Here is a 23,935-nt window from a genome sequence, read left to right as displayed (position 1 = left end):
TATTTTCTCATAATATAGACCGGTATGTATGTTATATATTTGTCTGAGAAAACCATCTATACATCAATTTATGCTTTAGAATCATTCCATGTACTTCTCAAGCTTCGACTAGCTAGAGTGCTTTTTTCTCTCGGGGAAAATCAAAGATATGAAATATCTGCCTCGGGATAGTTTCGTTTTCAAGTAGTTGAAAACTAGTGGTGGGAGATTTTTCTTGGACAATTTTCGTAAGGGGACCAACCATTTATGCACGCTTGATTCCCTGCAAAGCAGAAGACGATAAGCTAAGCTTTTCTTTTTTAAAAATGCCAGAAAAGAATGTCAATAATATGTCTCATTTCATGTATTAGCGAGTCGTATTTCGAGGCAGAATTCTCCTCTACTTTGTTCCCGTTTTGCACTACAAACTCCTCTGTCGATTTAGATCAAGCCCGGCGCCAATTCTTTCTTTCTTCACGTGATTTCTTGCCATTTTGTTTGTTTAGACTTACTTCTGGGTCACTGCATTTTGGCAAAGTTATCTGACATTATCAATACCCACAAATTTATTTTTTTGTTAGGAGTAATTTAGTTCCCATCAGTTCGGTACCTCTCATCTCAATTTGTATTCATGCCATTGTAATGCACACTTCGTTAATTGCTTAAGCAAGCGATTACACAAGTGATTTCGACATTCTTTGAATTCTTTGCACAGATTATCGAATGAATACTTTAGTGTAGTTGATATTTCCAATTGAATTTATCTAACATTCAGAAATTTTCAAAAGAGAATTTAGCTAGCAAATGACATCATTAATGGCGCGTTTGCTTTAACAGCCGTTTAATTGTCCTTAAAGGTGCAAAATGAGCCGACCAAAAAAAAAAAAAAACAGGTGCAAAATGAGAACGGATTCGTTCTCATCTTTCTTCACTCGGATGAACGCTGCCTCCCTGTACACATCTTCACCTTCAAAAATTCTATTTTCTACTACCTAGGAAGGTCCAAAAAAAAAAAAAGCTTCCAAGTCAAATTTTATTTGCAACCAAGTTCCCATGCTGTCTCCAATTTGAGATGTCTAAACTTTTGTTGTTACCTTATCAAGTGTATTATAAGGTAAAACTTTCATATTGTCATTTTTACCAAACCGGGTACATTTTGAAATATAAACAATTTCAAGGACTCAAAGCTTTGATCAGTTAAAGTTTTTCGATTAGAGAAAAGTGAAAACTTGGTGAAAACTCTAGCGGGAAAAGCTAGATCGATTTACTTGGCACCGTTGAACTTGGGTGTTTGATGCTTGCTAATTAGGTTTCTTTTGTGGTTAATTTTATATGCACTTCGTGGATTAACTTACATCTTTTATCCCTTGCTTGATTTGAAATTTTTTCTACGGGTCTATAATATGTTTGGATGATAGCTAATCAGACTTCATTGCAATTAGGAAAAACGTTAAGAGTGGCAAAACTAGGCCTAAGAGTAGCATTTCGAAAATTTTGACACGCCTAGGGCCATTTTTTGCAATTTACAAAGTGAAACAGCTCTCGGGCAGCCTCATTATAATTTTTACAGTACAATTAGTGGGTTATTAAGTTAGATTAATTACAGGAAATCAAATCAATTACAAATAACTAGTTCAGATACTTTTCGGGCAAATTAGAAATTCCATAAAGCTAGGCGGATAATCTGCTAAATCTGAACATTCTGGGGGCGGATTACATGATAAGATACCTCATGATGATGAGCGATCGAGTGAACTTCCGAAAAGGTTCCCCTCTATTCCAAACAAGACTCAGCCACAAAGTCGAATTGGGACTTGGGGAGTCGAATCTGAGGGCAATTGCAGCTTCATTTTGCACAACATGGCGACTTGGCCACCTATTCCTATTTTGCAGGATGAAGAACATAAAGGTAGCCGATGAAGAGATAAACTCAGACTATTGCCTGCATCAAGTACAATGGAAATGAAACAACTACAAGAATCAATCTCTGGAAAAAGACAAAGCAAGCACGAAAGAAGCTTGAAGAAACAGTTAGAAGAAAAACAGGACAGCATAAGCAAGTGAAATACGAGGTAAAGGCCTCGAATCAAAAGGCGCAAGAAAACAAAAAATCAGATGCAAGAGTGCTTGTGCAAGTTCAGTCCATAGCTGAACAAAAGAACTATCATATTGGTGACCGAACTGGTTCCACCAACAGGAAGTTGTCCTGCCATCCACATCTACCCATTCCATATTTCAAAATCAAGAGCCAATCCTGCTGTTATCCCCTACGCCATGATAAGCCAGGCAGCCACTCTGCAAGGTCCCTCGCTTGTGCAGAGGCAGCAGTTACACTATAAAGCCAACATACACTGTGTGAAATGCAGCTGCATTGCGTTACACAAGATCCATTACCAACACAATGGTCGCCTGACTCTGCATTTCATCCTTAGAACAAAAGATTCTCCTTTATATATGCAACTCTAGTTCGGAATTTTCTTTACCCCAAAAATGCTTCACATGGATATTGTTAAGGAAAAGAAATCCAACAGGCAGATGAATAATAAAGCAATTTTGTGTATGATGTGTCCGCAGCTTCACATCTTCATTCATTCTTTCTGGAAATGCATGACATGCATTCACTTGTATGCATGTTATCCCATTCAAGATAGACACTGTTATATGCATCGAGCTATACCTCATCAAACATTTCAGCTGAAACATATCTCAAATAATGGAATAGTCAGATTTTGCAATGTGATTCTACTTTCAATAAGCACCCATTGACAGGTTAACTTTTAGCCTGAACCTTCGGAACAATTACCACTGAAAAACAATAAGGATAACATTTTCATTGTTACCTATCTAAATCTCTGATGCAGAGTCCACTGCCTCCTGTACTCCCCCTCTTTTCTCTTCTTCAACTTCTGCCCCTTGCTGTATCGTCTGCTGCTGTACCCATGGCATCTCTGACTCCTGATTATGATGTTCCGCTTGCTGTTCATCCAGTGCGTCGGGTTTCAGAGGTAACGGTTGTCGCAATGGCCATGGCTGCTCTTGCTGCTGAAGTTGTTGGTAGTCATTGGACTGTTGATGTGGAAGTAGCTGTTGGACCTGCAGCTGCTGGTATTGTTGATTTAGTTGCAGCTGCTGTTGCCACTGCTGCTGTGGATGATAAAATACTTGTTGCTGTTGATATGGTTGCTGTGAAAGTTGTTGATGCTGGGACTGTTGCTGCTGAGGTTGCTGTTGCTGTTGCATAAATTGTTGTTGCTGGTAGTAATAATATTGCCACATCTGATTATATGCTATGGTATTCTGCATTTGCCCATATTGCTCAGTATCAAGTGGAGGGTACTGGAACATCTGAGCTTGGGGGTATATTGCAGATTGTACAGGCAACTGAGACTGAGGTCCATGAGCGAAACTCTGTGGCTGCACATTTTGCATAGGCCATGCATGAGGTGACATTGGATTACCCTGAGTTGCAGCGTGAAACGGGCTTTTTCCTTGCTGATTTGGTCGACCTCCCATTTTACCTCGTCCATGACTTGACTGAGAAGACTCGTGTTGATGTTGTGATTTCCTCCGTAAATGCCCACGGGATCCAAATCTGGAATCCGTGCGAACTCTGTCATGATGCCAGCTTTGACCCCTATTGGCAGGCTCATGCTGGTTTGGAAGTGACCCTGATGAATAATGATCATGATGGCTTCCTTTATACGTCGCATTATTTGTTTGCCTTTGAGCATCAGCACCATCACAACCTTGACTGCCAAATGGACTGGACCTCTTTGGATCCTGGTAACTCCTGTAGCCACTCCCTGGCAAACTCTCGTTTGACAGGCTAGTTTCTCGAGAACCACCAACAAGCAAGATTTCATTTGTAACCTGGGGCTCATCAGAAGTTTCACCATTATGAGAAGAATTGGAGATTGATCCAGAAGTTCTATCTTCTTGAGGATGCAAAGAAAGTGTTCCAAGCGAAAGTGGCATCAACTCATTATTGGTTATGTCATGCCCTGATTGGTTATTGTCCTTGGAGCATGTTAAATCAGATTGAACTGACTCAGCTTCCTTAGCAGCTTCATCACCAACAAGATCCACATCTGACCCATTGGGAGAATTATCTCTGGATTGCTGTAAAGCATTTTGAGCTCTCTGACTATTAACATCGTCAGCTTCGTCACCAACTAGATCCACATCTGACCCATTGGGAGAATTATCTCTGGATTGCTGTAAAGCATTTTGAGCTCTCTGACTTTTACCATCATCAGATGCTCCAGAGTCTTGCGGATGTATTGCAGCACTGCCATATTGAACCTCATGACTTGGCAATGGTAAACTACTGTATCTTTCCCCTGGGTTAAACTGCTCAGATGGATCACCTCTTACTCGCACTAAAGATCCATCCTCCTGAACGGACTGCTTTAATGGGACTTTACAACAGTCTCCCAACGGTTCATCAGGCTCAATCACACATGATCTTCGCTTCTCTTCGGTGACAATCTTGAAAGATTTTATAGTGGTACTAGTAGTTGCTTGGGAACACACACTTGTCCTCAGAGAACGAGGAAACTTTCTTACATGCCAATTCCATGCCCTCATTACATCATAAATGCTTCCACATTGATCAACATACTGCCACCAAAAACCATCTCAAGCAAGTTACTAAAACGCCTGTCAGATTGCTTGTGTGCGTTAATTCAATACAAGGACATATGAGGTAACATTGGGTATCAAAAAGAGTATCAGAAGTATCGACCATACCAAAGAAAGAGTAAAAATAAATTCAAGATACTATGCCTGCACTGTGATTGTAGGATACTTAAATGACCAAATGACAAGACAATACTACGAAAAGAACACATGCAAACGCCCTTCAACCAAACAAAAACCCATAAAAGTCCTATTTGGGTTCTAAATGAACGCAAAGCATGACAGACAGAGTTTCACCTTTAGATATAGGTTTGATACATCCTCCCCATCTTTTGAGTCCAAAACTTGAGATTCGCTAGATTGCAAATACAATGCATTGGCTATAACAGTCTCGATGATATTTATATGTTCCATCCCTTCTTGGCTCATTGCACATCTTATCAATTCCTGGATTCAATAATCAACAACAATCAGCGAAGATAACATGTGATTTAAGGTGAGTTCATGAAAAGTGATAATATAGTATGGCAACACCAGTCTTTACTCATGGAAAAATTCCGGTAAAAGTCTACAGCAATACATTTTGCTATATTTTATGTGACAGCACCAAGAGAAAACTTAGCCAACTGGTGACTTCGCCGTCACAGCTAACAGCTGAGTTATGACAGCTGACACCAAGTTCAAACTTCGAACTTGGATTCCTGAATCTCCTTTTGCCACAAATGCTGAGTTCTACCAGTGGTTGTTGCCAACAAGGGCCACAAATCATGCTCTTGACTCAAGTACATATATTTGAGGATTAAAGGTTAAGTGATGAGGGAACTTGATTAGGATGATGAGGGATGGAAATACCTCATAGAGCAATTTGCAATGAGGCAAATGTTTAATAGCATCTACCAGGACATCTATCGCTGCATGTGCACTGCGAGTTGTCTGTAAATATGGGGAAACAAAGAAGACAAGCATTTGTCAAAGACAATATACTGCTATTGAACTAGCAGAGTTTCGATCAGAAAAAAAAACTAGCAGGGCGTTGATAACATCGTGAAATGGCACAAGCAAGTGTCGACTGTTACATAAGCACTATAAAGTGGCATAAATAGAACGGCAATATTGTTCATCGGAACAAAAGTTTTATTGCAATCATACCAAATACAAATGCTGTGAATAATGCACATATAAGGAGGGTAGAGAATTAAATTTTTTGTTCAACATGGCCTTGTTTAGCGCTTCTTCATATATATTCGATGCAGTCACAAGGTTTCCCTGTTATGAACAAAAACGATTAGAAGTGACACAACTATTATCCATCAAATAACAAAGTCGGTTGTGCCAATTAATTTGGTCACCTACCCAGCGTTTCTCCATGTTTGCTTTCATGATGGCATCTTCCACAAAGTCAGTATCCAGCTCTGTACGAATATGGACAAGAGCAGCACGCGCGCCTAAGACATCACCTATTTTCTCCTTAAACCTGGCATTGTATGCATGGATCACTGGAATTCTCTGTTAGGACATATGACAGGGCAAATAAGCTCTCTCCCCAGAATGAGTAAATCAATGTCTCAGCTAATCTCATTGAGGCAGAGAAATAAAATCACAACCATAAGGAAGTAGTTTCCATAAAGTCCTGTTAATCATGGTGAAAATCAGTGCATGCACGCCACGCACGGGCCCTCTTTATTAATGTACCATACTGTCTCTGTGCTATTATTGAGGTTCCGAACATACTTAATACAAGCTTATCCAAATCCTTGAATCTGTTGATACCGTCTGACTCCATGGCATATTGCACTTAATATGTACCTTTGGACATGGTGAAAAATATTAGATTAGCTTGAGCAATTGATCAAGTGAATGAATCCACTCATTTGCATGGAGGACCATCTGCCTTCATGGGTCTATTGAGTAGCCGCTCAATTGAATACGGGTTATATAGGGCCTTTGTTACGATGTGTCAGTTCGTAATTCATGTGCCTGTGGGCAAGGAAAAGTTTTCAGTGAGCTTGTTTAATAGAGCTGCAAGGTGGGTTGTGGTCATCCAGTCTGAATTTACGTCAGTCGATCCCTAGATGGTGCTTTTAACACGATTAACCAAGATTTAAATGTAAAAAAGTTACCCTGTTCACTTTCAGAATTTTAGAAAATTCTGGCATAAAAACTGCATAAATTACAAACACTACCGGATTTGGTGCTGATTTCATGACAATTTTGGAAACCACCAATTTTCAGTGAAACACAAGATGAAAAAGCAATCAGCATAAGAGTGATCATTGTCGGAATTAGTCAGTCATAAAGTGGCCTCTACATTCTTCTAGAAAAGCCATACATATATATTAAAAAGTGAGTGGGATGTGTTATTGCTGTCACTATTCTAAAATAACACATCCCTCTAGCAAGAATAAAAGCTACCCACTGGAGTTTGAAAATTTTATCCAGCATTCAGAGTTTTGTGTTCATTCATGTTGAGGACCAAGATAAGCAAGCATACAATGATCTAACGTAAATAGTTAAGCATCATGACCAATACAAAAAATAAAACCACTAGGTGGGGAGCGGTATTTAGGTGCTCCCTTCGAACCCAGTCCTCCCTAGCTTATATTCAGGCTTATCTTAACAGTCAAAAGAGGGAATTTGCTCTCTTGCTTTAACTACTTGGCTCAATTAACTAAGCCTACTTGTACCAGGGTTGAGAACACATCACTTCTTTGTCGTCCATTGCACGATGCATTATAAATTCATGCTATCGCCAAATTCCATTTTACAAAGAAAAGTAAAACATCACATCAAGTAAAATTTCCTACAGAACCATTAGGAAAAATTTCACCACTCCTTGGAAAGCTCTATTGACTACAGGAACAGTCACCATTGCCACCTCAAACAAGCTTTATCGCACCAACTAAGCCGATTACATGGTTTAATCCTATGTCACCACTCTTTTTTAATTAAGTCTTTAAAAGGCTCCAATATTCAGGATCACTTCTTCCAGTCTCTTGCAACATCCTTTCAATCTTCCTTTGACCCCATTTACCTTGCATTTCAATCAAAGTTCCATCTTGACAGTGGAGCATAGGAGACCACTGTTCAGCAAGCCAACTCAACAGTCTCCATCCTATTCTCACTGGCGACCAATGCCAACTGATCCTCGAACACAGTTGTTCCTAATCCTATCTTTTCGCACTTGCCTACATGACCAAGAAGCATTTTTTCCCCACCGCACTCTTTTGTGCACACATTAGTGCTCCGTCACCCAACTTTGCATGCCATAAAACAGCGCTACCTTGCTCTCTTCTAACAGGACTTTAGGCAATTTTGGGGGAAAGAGTGAAGGGGATTGGAAGTTTGAGTGGAAAAAGGGGGAAATTTTGAAACTACAACGGGAAGGAAGAGACAATGCAATTTAAAATATTAGATATTTGCTATTCAAATTTTCCTTCCTGACTCCCCCCAAACATAGGTTAAGCAGCCATACCACACAGAATCATTCATTATCGAAACTGATAGGCCAAACTAAGTGCATCCTTATTTCATCAAGTTTAGGCTATGTCATGGGAAACACTGATGGGGAGTGAAAGTTTGAGTGGAAAAAGGGGATATTTTGAAACTCCAATGAGAAGGGAGAGGCAATACAGTTTAAAATACTAGACATTTGCTATTCAAATTTCCCTTCCTGACTCCTCCCAAACATAGGTTAAGCAGGCAAACCACAGAGAATCATTCATTATCGAAACTGATAGCCCAAACTAAGTGCATCCTTACTTCATCCCAAATCCACTTTTCCTTTAACATTCATGTCATTCTATTTGTCATGTTGCAGCAAGAAAACACCCCCTCACGCTAGCCACAAATTAATGGTTATAGTAATGCAATCTTGCAATTCAAAACTACGTCTTAATAGCCTGATCAGTTAGCTACATTTTCCATTCTCCAGAATAAAGAAGCTCTCACGCAAAACCAAATAATTCATCCTGCTAAACGAAGCCATCAATATTAGGGTTAACTACACTTTTCTCCCCCAAAATTAAGTGCTTGTCTCACTCTGCCCCATATGGCTTCTTCTTTTTTTACTAGTTAACACTTCGGTCTTAGGCAAATATTCAGACAACCCCAAATTTCTATTGCCAACAGGAATCTGCCAAGCATTTGTCACCAGATCCCAAAGTCATTCCCCTCTGTTCACTGATCTGTAAATAGATATTCTCATTGCCCCCACTAGATTAGGCAATTTACAGGAATCTATGCATAAAAATGTTGTCAGAATCAAAATTAAACAACAAATCAGTTATTCAACTCCAAAAAGCATAAAAAGTGACATTTTGAAATAGGTGAGATTGAGTAATGCATTGTCATATAACAAAATGACAAACAAATTTGCCTTCATCAAGTAACAATTTCGTCTTGACTGGAAAATCTCGCATTTCGAAAGTACGGTGGAAGAAATTAAATAACAGGGAAAGAGGGAGGGCAATTTAAGACAAACATCAAATCTTGGGGGCCTAGCATTATTAACCATAAACCATGTTCAACAAAACTTGCAGCTTTAAGCATCTCAATGTGGGCTATAAACCTCAAATCTTGGGCACTTGTTAATAATGGTTAACAGTAGTCAACCAAACTTGCAGTTTTAAGCATCTTCATGCATACTTTTCTAGGATTAGAGTTTGTCATGTCAGTCTCTTTTTCCAGTTCTTGTATACTCCAGACGTACTTGAACAATTTTCTCTCCTGTTTATCTTATCCAAGAAAAAAGGAAAAATGTGAAAGAATGACACTGTCTCTAACCCTTTTTCGAGAAAAGAGGATAGCAAAGGAATTAATAACTAACAATTCATAAAACAATGTCATTGCAGCATTTTTTGAGAATCTAAATTTACGTAATGGACAATCTTACCTTGAGAAAAATGCCCACTGCCCTGTCCAATGCAGAGTTAGCCAACTCTCTTCCTCCTTTGGTTTCCACGAAATGCACATAACGCATCCAAAATTCAGGATAGTTTGCAGCAGGAATCAGGCACCTCTCATAGAGTTTAACAGCCTACAAATTATCAATCTGTACCCACATAAGAAACAATGGAGACCAAAAGTTCACAGTTGGCACAGGAAAAGAGCACTAGGATGCCAGTATTACCCAATCAAAATCAACTTGCTTCTCAACAAAATCCAAATAGTTATGCCAATTTTCCACCTGATTGTCGTCAAGTGGCTTCATATGGAAATAAGGTCTCCGAATGCATGACTCAAAGCCACAAATCTTTTCATCCATTTGGTGTGACTCCTTGGAAAGCTTTTCTCCTATTTTCATGTACTTGTGAAGTGCCCTTGACCTATCCAGGCCATTGGATGAACCCAACATATTTCCAACAACACTGGCAATTTCCTCATCTTTATAAAATGTTTGCACTTCACTCTGGATCTCACTTTCGCGGTTGAATTCCAAGTCAAGCTCACTTGTGCTTACTATCTCCTTTTTCCAAATGGTGACTAACTTCTTAAAGCTGAAAAGGCAAAAGAAGGAGGACAGACAGAGGAAGTTAACAACATAGAACAAACTAAAGCATAGAAGGTTCCTGTGAAAAGTTTTCTTTGTTCTTTTTCATATTCTTGAAATCAACATATCAACAATGCCATAACACACTAAATGGCACACACAATCGACTATGAATCGCCACCTCCAAAAAGGAGGTGACCTGGTGAGACATGCAACTTAGTAAATTATGCCGATCGTTATGAGAGAGCATCCATTGGAATTGGGGTCTCTTGTTCATTTTTAAGGAACATGCATAGCCGTACCATTTTAAAAGACAGAACATACAGATCCTTATTTAGACGTAGATATCAAAATATCTGTCATTTGAAGTATAAGTCACGGTCTTCCATTGCATCATGCCATGATCTTACCAAACACCAAATTAACAGTATCATAGATGAATATGCAGATCAAATTTTCATTTGTTCAGAGTCACTCAATTATACTTCAGTTAATATTTATGAACATAATAAGGCAGGCAAATAATGATTCAGTATCCTCTTATGATTAATCCAAAAGAGGTGCTATTTTGCTCCCTGAGAAAAGGTCAAAGATCATTAAAGAGCTCTACATCAGGTGTTCATGGTTTAGATGAAGGTTCGTTAGGTGCTTAGAAAGATTGGCTGGAAATTCACATGCTTAGACTTGGCTGTTATGTAAATAGCTTTGTGCTCTTATCAATTACGTTCATCATCTTGTTTTAAGTTCCTAAAACTTGCCGCAAGGATGCAACTTCCACTAATCAAAGCATTAGCTAGGATCCAAACCTCCTGTTCAACCATATATTGCAATCTGAAAGAAGTTGCTACAACTGGCTATCTACGGCCAAATCTACAAATTATGGCCATAAATGCAACCTATCTATGCTCTGATTTGGCTGTTATGTTAATAAGCTTTGTGTTCATATCTATTACATTCCTTATGGTGACTTTGTTCCCAAAAGATGCAGCACGCCATTTGCACTAAGCAAAGCACAACGAGCTAGGATTCGAACCTCCTGTTCATCCATGTATATTGAAAGCTGAAAAAAATTTGCTGCAACTTGCATCTATAGCCAAATATACCAATAGTGGCCATATATACAACACAGAGGGTTTCAGCTAAGCATTATCACTTGTTACAAGTTTGACATTTCCCCATTACTGCGCAGAATAGGTGCTTTACCTAGACTTCACAGTTCAAACTCTCAAAAAATAGGTTTCTCATTCACCAAAAATTAAGAAATGAGGTACCAATATGCTGTGTTTGCTGTCAGACCATGGTGTAGAATGAACAGTACATTACTAGCAAATGTTTCTCCAACAAAGACTTTAAATCAAGAAGGTTTAGAGACAAGACAAGTTGACACGAAATAGAAAAGATAACAGGTCACCTAAAAGAAGCCTAAAATTAACATAATATTGCTCCTTTTGTACAGAATCTATGTGCAAGGTTGAAGCTCAGAGATATACCTGTCATAGTAATATTGTAACTTTTTGGTAGGAAATCTCAGAGTCTGCACATATATGTGAGCGAGAGAGCTCCACTGTTGCTGGGCTAGTTCAAATTCAATGTACTTATCCCACAAGGAATGGCATAAGTAATCCTTGCCAACAAATGATAATCCCCTTCTGAACAATCTGTTAGTTAACAGTCCGTCAAAAGGTGTTAATCAATTGAAGATTGATGTTGCTTTCTTTCCTTAGAAAAAGAAAATTTCAAAATATTATGATGGGGATGATAATGACGATGCAAGAAGTAAAATCAATTGTTGAATTGCCCTATAAGTAATGTACCCAGAATAGTGATTATCCTCACTGTTAAGGTCGCTAATCAGCCACTCATCATTCATAGGTGATGTGTGGAGCTCAAGTAACTGATAAAAAAGGCGTGCCCCTCCACACTCACGCAATGGGTGTGTGCTCAAGATGAGCACAAATAAGCACAGGCAAACAAGCAAACACACACACAGAGACAAGCAAGCAAACAAACTCACACAAGCAGCGCAAACAGTAAGAGACAGAGGACAGCTCCAAACCCACGCTTTGATTGGACTAGCAGATAAAACTTTTATGAGTTCAGCAGTGAGCAATCTAGAGAGATCAGATCGCTAAGTTATTAATTAGTTAACAGATAGAGTATTCTAGAATTGAAGACCATTACTCGAATTTAAAATAGAGCATACAAATCAGAGTAAGCTGAGGATGATTTTGGTTATTTTTTCTTTTTGCTAGAAATCATTGCAGCATATACTCAAGAACTTAAACAATAAATCCATCTCCAGTAATAGTATGCACATAGTAACGAATATAAGACACTGATCAGCAGTTCAAACAAGTCTCAGCATATGAGACTATGTGCTACAATATCACACACCTAACCCTATAATGTCAAAAGATTTGTAACAATTTTGAAGAGGAGGTATTGTTTCACTAAAGGAATATACCTTAAAATACGAAGTGGCATAATTGCAGAAAGCAATGTAGTTTATGTGTGTCATAAATGGAACTTCAGAGAAGCATATCTTTAAAATGATGACCAGTAGAACACAATTTGAATTTTGGTGAAAATTTGAGAGATGCATTTAGAGCCTACAACTCGATCTAAACAAAGAGTGTTGTACAAACAAATCACATCCCAATAGCACACCCACAGGGTATACACAGATCTAGTAATCTTTTCTTTTCCTTTCTTTGTCAATGTTTGGAATGGGAGACTCCTCCATCAAATTCATAGAGGATTCCTTGTCAAAGATCAACTGATAACCTTAAAGTAAAAATCCAAGTCTAATCCTCAAGGAGGACTAGTAGGCATCAGGAATTTGCTTTAGATAACATTGTACACAATCATTCATTTTTGAATTAAAGATCTGTAAACATCAACAATGTGGATGCCTGGAAGACATGATGGCTGCAGGACTATTGATCAAGTTCTTAAGCATGTAGAACTGCCATTACCTACGAACATCATCTGGATCCTCAAAAGCCACCATGCTGAAGTGACAGTACTCCACCCACAGATCAACTGAATAAGTTGCTGACAGTACAGCTTGTTCAAACACATCAACAACCTTTTCAATACTGCACAAGCGCATGTTGTGATCTGCATACTTCCTCCAGTATCCATGGCACAATGGGAACTCACACAAGAAAGAGTCATACACCAGGCACAACTTTTCTATGTCATCCTGCATAATATTTCAAACAAATGCTATTGACTTAAGAAACTAATTCCATAATTTCTCATAACCATTAAGAATTTTCAATGGTCCTTGCTGATTCACACCAGGTTCATTTTCTTTTACTGGAGTAAAAGAAAAACAAAGGACCTTAGTGTTTAGCCACCGCCATTGAGTTTATTTCAAATCCATGCATTTCCATTCAAAGCCATAATGGCCATTGGCGAGCTATTAAAGTCTAAATCATAAAAAACAAGGCAAATGTAGTTTCATCAATGAATACAATTTATTAATCATAGACTGCATGACAGTACTTAGTGCACATTTAATATACATCCTGATGCAGTCAAATTGAGAATTTGCAAATGGAACTACTAAATCAACAAAAAAAGAACATATATTATTAGGAAATAAGAGAACTTGAATAAAATACGCACATTAATTGACCACCGAAACTCATGGCTTTTAATTGTGTTTCAGGACCATCGGTAAGTGAGGTAGTTAAAATTGCTTTTCAACTTTAAGGATAGTGGCTCATCCTTGCAACGTGAAATTGGATCATAGTAAGATAGTAATCTCATAGAAATGAAACAATAAAACGTGACTTAAGGAAGCCTTGATACAATAGAATAGACAATTGAGTAAGTATGAGGAGTGGAAGGAAATTTTCAAAGATCAACATGATAATGCAAGAAGCGCATCTATACAAGTAGTGACAGAAGCACTCAAGTTATTATTAGAGTCATTACGTCTATCTAGTTACTAAAAAGAAAAACATACGAGGAGCATAGATATATTTCGGACCAAGTTATGAATGTTCTTCATAGGAACTGACTTTTTAATCTAATCTTTCTATGAATCTATGATCAGGGAAGGAAACAGCTATAAGGAAGTAATCCTTGTACCTCAAGCCGTGGGTGACGCTCGTAGCTTTTGATGTATTGGCCTCATTTTTGCAGGAGATTCTTTCAAAATTTCAACACTATCACTAGTCTATAAAAGAATGCCTGAAAGTATTTGAATTCAAGTGATCACTGGATGTGCACAAGACCTTTTATCAAATTGGACAGCAAATCATTTAGGTGCTGTTTTGGTACTGCCAGAATCTTAGCAAGTTTACAAGGTGAATGGATATTATTACAACACTCTACGGAGTAGACTTTAATATTCATCCTCAGCAACATAATCTAGCACTGAAAAAACCTTTTTGTTTACACCGAGCTTGGAGCACATAATTTAAGCTTTCAAGGAGTTCAGCTTAACACCTACTATTTTTTGGAAGTTCAATTTTTCCATAAAATAATTTGAGAGAGACACAATAAGTAGTAAATGCACTAAATGAACAAACCATTTTATTGTTAGATATCAGCATGCAATTCACATTGTGAATAGTTAGAGAGTAGAGGTGTACGTAATTGCCATTCAGGATGCATAAAGGCTTTTGCCTTGAAGAAATTAGAATGCACTCAAATAATTCTTCTAGCAGAGAAATTATCGGAAATCTCCAAAAAATGCTTGTGGAATTAGTAATGATTAACGATGATAGTAGACACCTATACTTGTCCAAGATGTATAATGATGATTAAGGATAATGTGGGGATTCCAATAACCAATCTAGGAACATGAACACGTGTTGTGGATCAACACTACAACATAGCATGGGTAATTATCCATTCCAGGATGTCCACTTCTTTCATGCTAAGATTTCTTTGAGTGGTAAGACGACATTTCATTCCAGACACCTTTTTTTTAAATAACGCCAATCCATAGAGAAGGTTTCAGTTAATTTAACAATTCAAAGTACAAGCCAACCTCAAATGAATAAACTGACTAATATTGCCAACAGGAGCTCCAAGAGATACGTTCAAATGCCCAGCTAAAGATTGCATTAACCCTCATTCATATCTCTAACGGAATTTGCATGCTAACAGATTCTGTGAACAAAATATCAAGCGAGCATCATTTGAGGCAGAAATTAAACCTTGATAAATTCTTAATTAGTTTCTTTTCCACTGGATGATAGAGGACTTTGCCAAAAGAATATATATGACTAGATCAAAATACAAGATCTGCCTTAAGGGCTAGAAGTTGAGCTTATGTGTCATGTTGAAACTCATACAATCTTCTGACCAACTTTCCCATAAAATTCATGAGACTTAGCGCAAGAGAGGTTTCTAAAGAAGCCAGTAATATGTGAGAAACAAAACTCAAGGAAAGCTCTTCATGCAAAATTTGGAAGGATATGCTCAAATGATTATTTGTTTGGAGTTGCCGCGATATTTTCGCTTCAGTGATTTTCAACTTCTGGGTCATTCACTTATTCAAAGGGTAGGATGGAGTTGCCAACGCTAACTTCCTATATGAGAATATACTGATTGCTAACATCAAATAACTCCTCGAATAAGTTTTGCTGAATCAACTGTATACCAGCTACCGAGAATTACTAAAAGAAGCTGCGGATAACATATTTGAACATGTATCTCCAGAATCACCATACCTTCGTTATAACATTAAATGGTTGCCAATTTAAGCATATGAAAACGCAATGTCATCAGGTGTATCGGTGGTCAACTAAACTTACCGGATATGCATTCTCCACAGCAGAAATCAGAGAAGTCCAATCGTCGAAGCTCAACGAGCTGCTCGCCACGAGATCGCGAAGCTGGAGCTCATCAAAACCATCTGAAGAGGCACACACAAAAAAAAAAAAAAAAGGAAAGAAAGAAAGAGTAGCATAAGCCCAACGCTCGAACAGGCCGAGAAAGCGGTTCACATCACAAACGCGGCACAAAAGGAGGGCCGCAACCGCAACCACAACCACGTCGCACTCGCTTTGCTCCAGATAGAATCATCGAATCTCGGCTCAAATTGCATCGCGATTAAAAAGATGGAAAGCACAACGCAATCTATCGCGCTCGCAGAGTTCAGCGGGAGAGACGACTGTGCACGAACTGTGTTTGTGTGTGCGAGAGAGAACCTACCGTGGAACGCGTGAGCCGCCATGGGAGAAGCAGAAGCTTGTGGAGCCTCCACCTCCATCTGACGAGAGAGCTCGCGCCGTCGTCTACAGCCGGAGACAGGCGAGTAAGCCCACCGCAGTGGCGGAACGGAAGCTACTTCCTTTTATTTATTTATTTATTTATTTTTTGGTGAGGGATAATAAAAGAAACAAAATTTCTTTTCTTTTTTCATTTTTTTTATGTAAAGGTGAAAAATCTAAAGTGAAAAAAAAAAAAAAAAACCAATGGCCATGACCAAGAATAAAGTGTGGGAATTTCCCTCAAATTCATAAATATTTTTTGTCACACTTTTTCCACTCATTTTCTTGCCAACACAGTCCTTAAAATGGTGTTATGTCTGTGATAACCCAACCCTTATGGATATTACCTTTTAGCACATCAGATCCACCGACAATTATTAAATTCAAACGTGAGCCCCATTTTGCGTTTACTTTATTTTATTTTTCCTCATTTTCCCTCTTTCTCTCTTTTCTTTCTTTGCATGTTCTTCGTCTTCTTCCTCGCTGCCTTGTGCACCCACATCCTCCACCGCGCCTCAGACCCCGAAGGCTGCATTGGCCTCACTGTTCGCTCGATTCTCCACGTCGCGCCCCTCGCAACCTCGACCCAGTGTCCATTAAAGTGGCTAAGTTCAAGCCGAGCTTGATCCGCTTGGTGAAGACGGTTCAAAACTTTGATAGCAAAGTGCACCCACAACCGTTGTAACTGTGTCAACTACAACAGCAACAACAATAGCTTCTACAACGAATTAGACATATTCAAAGGCTTCGTTGAGTCGATGACCAACAAATCTTTAGGCAACTTCGAATGCTCTTAAGGTGAAATACCGCGCCTCTCATGCTACGATTCCTCCATCTGCAAATCTACATGAATAAAACGTCATCTTTCCTTATCGGTACTCTCTCTCTCTTAAGTTCCTCAAGTCCATCATCATCGATTAGATCTTTGTCCTTATCTTTCGGGCACATTGTGGGGATCGAGGGATGCCTTGTAGATTTTGTGCCCCTGTACGACAAAGTAGATAATAGTCGGGAAGGTTTTGATGACGACGGTTGAGGCCGCGCAGGGCGGCGACACGAAGAAGCAAGCGAACAGTGTGGCCAATGGAGCCTTCGGGCCGAAGGCGTTGCTGTAGAAAGTGACTAGGAAGAAGATGGGCACACAAAGAAAGAGGAGAGAGAGATAGGGAAGAAAAACAATAAAGAATAAAATAAATAAGAAATGGGACCTAAAAGGGATATTATAATCAAAACACTATTTTAAGAAGTGTGTTGGCCAGAAAATGAGTGAAAAAAGCACGACCCTTATTTTTTTGAGAAAAAATATCTAAAAACTTCACTTTTTGATTACACAAAAAAGTTTCTTACAGCAAAGATTGGATATTGTATATTGGAAGCCAAGAAGTGGAGCAAAAATCAACAACTTAGGGCATGTTTGGTAATAATTTTATTTCCGAGAACAATTTCCGAGTAGAAATGACATTTTCTAATTTTGTTCCTAGAAACAGAGAAGTGTGTGTGTATATATATTGCTTCTTGTTTTTGTTCCAATTTGTTCCCTGGCCATTAGAAAAATTAACTATGCCAAACATATTTATATTCTCTTTCCGTTTTCGAGAACAAAAAAATAGGAATCAAAGAAACACGAGCGTTACTAAATAGGCACTTAGATATTTCTATTCTCTTTCTGCTCACGAGAACAAAAGAACAGGAATCAGATAAACATGAGCGTTGCCAAATAAGCTCTTAGACATATCTGTTTCCTACAAAATAAATAATTTAAAAAACGTTTATGAGGAAAATAATCGATTGTATCATTTAAAATAATTAGTCAATGAACATTATTGATAACTATTCATGTCTAAATATTTTTTTATCAATGATAAGAATTATTTTTCGTGCGATCATTTTTCTAAGCAATACAAGTGGTCAATTTTATAAAAATATTTTTTAAATCATTTATTTTTTGAGAAATAGACGAAACTTAGGGCACGTATCCATTTTTTCTGGATGGTAGCTCTTCGTTTTTCTATGCGGGGAGCATAGCGTGTCCTATGTGATCACGTCAAATTACATATATCTGCGCATGTCACATGGCTTAACACGAGCATGGCTAGGATCACATCGCATTTATGTACAATTGGTGACTAAGTTTTACTTATGCTACCATCCCGATTAAAAACTAATCTAGACTAAATCTGCCACTAATCGCTAGCCAAAATTTTCGCTTAATCTCCAACGCCGTGGATCGAAAAGTGTGCTTGTCTCCTATAACTAAGTCTCATTTGCTGGGTGACAAGGCTGCTGAAATGAAAAGATCCGAACTAAACTTTTATTTGTGGTTAGTGACTAAGTTTTACTTGTATTATCTTCGTGATTAAACTAATCTTGACGACATCGGCCACTAATCGCTAGGCAAAATTGTAATGAATTATGACATTAATGTTTCGCACTTCTCCAGGATAAGGCTCCGCCAGCAAGCATAAAAATGTATCTAGATGTTGATTTTCGAGAATCACCGCAACTAGCGAAGTCCGAATCCGAATATCCAATTACTTCCAAGTTGTCGGTTCGCCTATACATAAGCATGTAACATTTTGTACCTTGAAGGTACCTCATCACTTTCTTTACAGCTTTCCAAAGGTCCATACCCGAATTACTTTAATATCTTCCCAACATTCCCACAGCAAAAGCTATGTTAGGTTGAGTACAAACCTGAACATACATTAAGCTTCCGACAGCAGAAGCATATGGGATGTTGTTCATTTCTTCCCTTTCTAGAGTATTCTTCGGGCATTGGTTCAAATTGAACTCGTCACCCTTCACGATAAGTGCTATACTTGGTGAACAATCTTTCATTCGAAATCTCTCTAAAACTTTATTGATATAGGTTTCTTGAGACAGTCCCAAAATGCCTCGAGCTCTATCTCTATGGATCTTAATGCCAATGACATAAGATGCCCCATCCATATCCTTCATGTCAAAACTTTCGGAGAGAAATTGTTTTGCTTCATATAACAACCCCTTATCATTGGTTGCAAGTAAAATGTCGCCTACATATAGAACAAGAAAACATATTTTGCTCTCATTGACCTTCCGGTATATACATTGATCCATGATATTATCTACAAAACCGAATGAAGAGATAACTTTATGAAACCTTAAATACCACTGGCAGGATGCTTGTTTCAAGCCCTATATTGATTTCTTGAGCTTGCACACCAAATGCTCACCATCACTAGATAGGAATCCTTCTAATTGTTTCATATAAACCTCTTCCTCTAGCTCTCTATTGAGGAATGCCCTTTTTACAAATGCAATTCCATGTCAAAATGGGCAACTAACACCAAAATAATACGAAGAGAATCTTTCTTAGACATAAGAGAAAAGATTTTTGTGTAATCAATTCCTTCCTTTTGAGTGAATCCTTTAGCAACGTGTCTAGCCTTATATCTCTCTATGTTGCCCAATGAGTCCTTCTTAGTTTTGAAGACCCATTTACAACAAATAGTCTTCTTACCATCGGGCAACTCAATCAAATCCCAAGCTATGTTAGATGCCATAGAACTCATCTCTTCCTTCATGGCATTGTACCACAAATTAGAATTGTCGCAATTCATTGCTTGCAAAAACGTTTCAAGATCATTCTCATCTCCAGTATTATAGTTAGATTCTTGCGGGTATACAATGTAGTCATTAGGAATTGTTGACTTCTTCATTCTAGTAAATCGCCTTCATGTTGCATCAACATTCTGCTGAGGAGTGTGTTGTTCAACCGATTGTTCAACAGTTTCTGGTAAGTGTTCAACAATTAGATCTATCGGATCAATATCAGCGGGTTGTGGAGCTTCGGTGATTGGTTGTTCAACAGTCATTTGAACTGGAGGGGCGTTATGAAAAACAATCAATCTGGTACTTGAAGTGGATGATTGAGCATCCGAATGATCTCTCTCAAGAACATGATCTCGAAATCGATCGCTCCCACTAATCAAGTCATTTTCAAGAAACTTCGCATTTCTTGATTCCACAAACCTAGTGGTATGAGATGGATAATAAAATCTATATCCCTTAGACTTTTCGGCATATCCAACGAAATACCTACTTATAGTCCTTAGGTCTAACTTCTTTTCCTATGGATTGTAGACTCTTACTTCAGACTAGCATCCCCAAATGCGTACATGTCACAAACTCGGTTTCCAACCTTTGAATAACTCAAAAGGCGTCTTTGGGATAGCCTTGGTCGGAACTCGATTTAATATGTACACTGCTGTCTTAAGAGCTTCAGTCCACAAAAACTTAGGAAGTTTTGAATTGCTAAGCATACTACGCACAATGTCCAACAAAGTTATGTTTCTTCTTTTCGCCACACCATTTTGGTCCGGAGAACCGGACATAGTATATTGGGCAACTATCCAATGCTCTTGAAGAAGCTTCGCAAACGAACTAGGTGTTTGTCTATCTTCAATGTATCTACCATAGTATTCCCCACATCTATCCGATCTCACAATCTTGATTTGCTTACCGTATTGTTTCTCTACTTCGGCCTCAAACACTTTAAAGGCATCTAATGCTTCGTGCTTATTATGAAGCATGTAGAGATACATGAAACATGAGCAATCGTCTATGAAGGTGATGAAATATTTATGACCATATGAGTCCATATCTAGACAACAAATATTTGTATGTATGATTTCTAATATTTACGTACTCCTATTGGCACCTTTTTTTGACTTGTTGGGTTGCTTTCCCTTTATGCAGTCCACACAAGTATCACAATCGATAAAATCCAAAGCACTTGAGTACTCCATCATTTACCAATCGCTTAATTCTATCTATGAAGATATGTCCCAATCTTTGATACCACAAGATAGAGGAATTTTCATTCACAACACATCGTTTTATACTAGCGTTATCATGAACATGCATTGCACCATAAAAGGGCATTGTCTTGCAAATTAATTCGAAAAAGACCACCGGACAAAATACCATTCCCAACAATTTCAGATTTATATGACAAACTAAAGGTCAAATCTGAAAAGTTAAAGGAATAACCAAACCGTACAAGTCTTGAAATTGAAATCAAGTTTCTAGAGAAACTAGGAACATAAAAAGTCATTTCCAAATTTAAAACAAAGCCACTATTGAGGACTAAACTGCATGTTCCAATAGCTTCTACATGCGAACGCACCTTGTTTCCTAAATAGATGCATTGTTCACTTTCCACCGGTTTCCTGTGGCTTTGAAAGCCTTGTAAGGAATTCGAAATGTGGATTGTAGATCCATAATCAATCCACCAAGTGTTGTGACTCACATTAGCCATATTAGATTCATAACAAACACAAGAGATTAGATTACCTTTCTTCTCGAGCCAAGCCTTGTATCTAACGCAATCCTTCTTTGTATGCCTCATTTTTCTACGTAAGAAGCATTTGGATTCCTTCTTAATGTCGGCTTGAGGAGGTATTTTACATTTTCTCTTACTCTTGCCGTTCCACTTATTCCTTCTTTGTGTTGCCAAATGATCACTCTCTCGCACTTCCATAAGCAGTCTCTCTTCCTCTTGAACACACATGGTCATGAGTTCATTAATTGACCATTTCTCATTATGTGTGTTATAGGAGATCTTCAAAGGAGTATACTGCTGTGGCAGAGAGTTCAAAATGTAGTATACAAGGAAGGATTCAGGTATCTCAACTTCAAGGTTCTTAAGCCGAGCCACAATATCCCTCATTTTCATAATGTGCTCACGCACACCAATAACACTGGTGAGCCTTAATGATGAAATTTCATGATCGGGGTCATGGCATGGGCTTTTTCCGAAGACGCAAATTGTGCATTAATAGCCACTAGTAAAGCCTTAGCATTATTATGCTGAGCGACCGAATCACGAATGCTAGCAAAAAGTTTGCTCATTATGAACATTACACTAAGGCGGTTGGACCGCTCCCATTGTTCATAAAAAGAAACTTCGATTGGAGTGCTAGTTTCTATAACATGAAGCGGTTCATCTTTTCGAATAGCATAATCAATGTCCATACACCCCAATTGAAGGAGAATTAATTCCTTCCAGGACTTATAGTTGTCACTGTTCAGCTCGGGAACATTAATATCGTAGATATTCACAGGTGGTAAAACCGCATAGTAAACAAAATAAACATGCTTACGTCATAATGTTCGAGACAAATTCACTTAATACATGTCTCACCCATGCAAAACATGTTATATAATATGAATAAAATAACATCAAAAACTGCATGTGGGCTAAGTTTCTAATTTAAATAGATTCATAATAACTGTATGATAAAACTATCATATTATATTCCTTTTTCCTAATCCTTGTGGGGATATTAAGAAAAATAATATGGTGTTTCAATCTAATTAATCATATTAATATAATGAAAATTCCTGTGGGATAAAATTCATTATATTAATATAATTAATCACAAGTAAATGTCATTTACTATACGTGATCTAAAAGCTCTTAATGTATAATTTAATCAATTAGAGTTGCTGTGGCTAAGCTCTAATTAATCAAACATTATACAGATCACTAGACATTTAATTTTATGCAAAATATACTTAATATTGCATATAAGAGAAAATCTGTAAATTTACGTAGGCGGGGACTGAAATATAAATTAACCGAAGGGGTAAAATCATAAATAAATTGTATTGGGGTTATAACCGTAAATTCTAGCTCAATTAAGGGGTAAAACGGTAAAGTAGGCAGAAAGGGGCAGAATCGTAATTTTTGGCACGGAAGCATAAAAGACAAACTGTGTTTTTTTTTTTATAAATAAAGGAGGGTTTTGTCACGTGGGCATGCCCCCACTTCCGCTTTTTTACCCCGTAGCAGGCCCCTCCCCCAAAAGAAACCGTTTTTCCTTTTCTTTTTTTTTTTATTAAAGAAAGAATTTGCTACAGGGGCCCATGACTTGTACGTGCACACGCCCACACTATTACCCACACGAGCGTGTGCACTACACTTAGGCGTAACCACCCGCAGCATGTGCCGCACACATGCCTAGGTCTTCTTCCCCAAATGGCTCACGCAAGAATAGAACCTTTTGCCGCCCGACTCTGCCGCTCATTCGGCCGCCGATTCACCTTCGACAGCCCACATCCGATCAAAACAAATAGTGGGCTTTGAAGATCTTGCCGGCGTGACAACATGGGTCCAAGAAGCAGAAAAAAAAATGGCGAAGGATTTTTCTCGAGAATCGAGCGAAAATTGCTTGTATGCAAACCCTAACCACCGCGAACGTTAGTCGCTTAATTCATCTCCGACGAACTACCAAATGCCCAGATTCCTTAGGGATTTTATTTGCCATGATGAGGCCACTCTACTGTACCGAAATGGAGCCTTGATTCGGCGGAATTTGGCCGGAATCGGCGATTTTCTTTTTGGCCAGAAAAACTCCAATTTACAATTTACCCTAAAATTCCCACGAAATCACCCATAATTCAATAATTCAACGCAAATCAAACGTTAAACATCAAGACATAGATTATACATGCTCTGATACCAAATGTGAGAATTAAAAACCAGATAAACCGACAATCCCGATTCCTTAATCTCGAAATGAAACTCGTGCAATATTGGGAACGAAATGCA

At 38.3% G+C, this 23,935-nt stretch overlaps 1 protein-coding gene across 6 annotated transcripts; it reads right to left on the bottom strand.

Annotated features, from left to right (window-relative positions):
• Nucleotides 1–1,585: 1,585 nt before the first annotated feature.
• On the bottom strand, nucleotides 1,586–16,423 carry LOC115753007 (pre-mRNA-processing factor 39-2). Of its 6 annotated transcripts, none has more exons than XR_007199671.1 (13): nucleotides 16,283–16,423; nucleotides 15,883–15,983; nucleotides 13,081–13,310; nucleotides 11,596–11,763; nucleotides 9,746–10,112; nucleotides 9,509–9,652; nucleotides 5,971–6,123; nucleotides 5,767–5,883; nucleotides 5,470–5,550; nucleotides 4,915–5,064; nucleotides 4,149–4,599; nucleotides 2,657–4,052; nucleotides 1,586–1,921 (listed from the first exon to the last, which is right to left on the bottom strand). XR_007199671.1 is itself a non-coding variant. In XM_030691473.2 (13 exons), exons 1-12 carry the CDS (start codon nucleotides 16,338–16,340, stop codon nucleotides 2,824–2,826), a joined length of 3,249 nt encoding a protein of 1,082 aa, XP_030547333.1. In that variant the 5' UTR covers nucleotides 16,341–16,423; the 3' UTR covers nucleotides 1,586–1,921; nucleotides 2,820–2,823. The 6 variants fall into 6 exon arrangements, 5 of the variants coding, with proteins under 5 accessions (XP_030547333.1, XP_048141023.1, XP_048141022.1 ...); XM_030691473.2 differs by having other exon boundaries at nucleotides 2,820–4,052; XM_048285066.1 differs by lacking the exon at nucleotides 1,586–1,921 and adding an exon at nucleotides 2,253–2,312 and having other exon boundaries at nucleotides 2,820–4,052.
• Nucleotides 16,424–23,935: the final 7,512 nt, after the last annotated feature.

Source organism: Rhodamnia argentea, chromosome 9 (assembly GCF_020921035.1).
Source record: "Rhodamnia argentea isolate NSW1041297 chromosome 9, ASM2092103v1, whole genome shotgun sequence".
Taxonomy (NCBI): domain Eukaryota; kingdom Viridiplantae; phylum Streptophyta; class Magnoliopsida; order Myrtales; family Myrtaceae; genus Rhodamnia; species Rhodamnia argentea.
This window is presented reverse-complemented; position numbering and strand designations above follow the sequence as displayed.

What these genes read in the sequence shown, in the direction of transcription:
- LOC115753007 (XM_030691473.2), bottom strand. Translation starts at nt 16,340, where the DNA reads ATGGAGGTGGAGGCTCCACAAGCTTCTGCTTCTCCCATGGCGGCTCAC. An exon ending in GGCGGCTCACGCGTTCCACG is followed by an intron (nt 15,984 to 16,282) that starts GTAGGTTCTCTC and finishes GTGCCTCTTCAG; the next exon opens with ATGGTTTTGATGAGCTCCAG. An exon ending in GTCAGATGTGGATCTAGTTG is followed by an intron (nt 4,053 to 4,148) that starts GTGACGAAGCTG and finishes TGGATCTTGTTG; the next exon opens with GTGATGAAGCTGCTAAGGAA.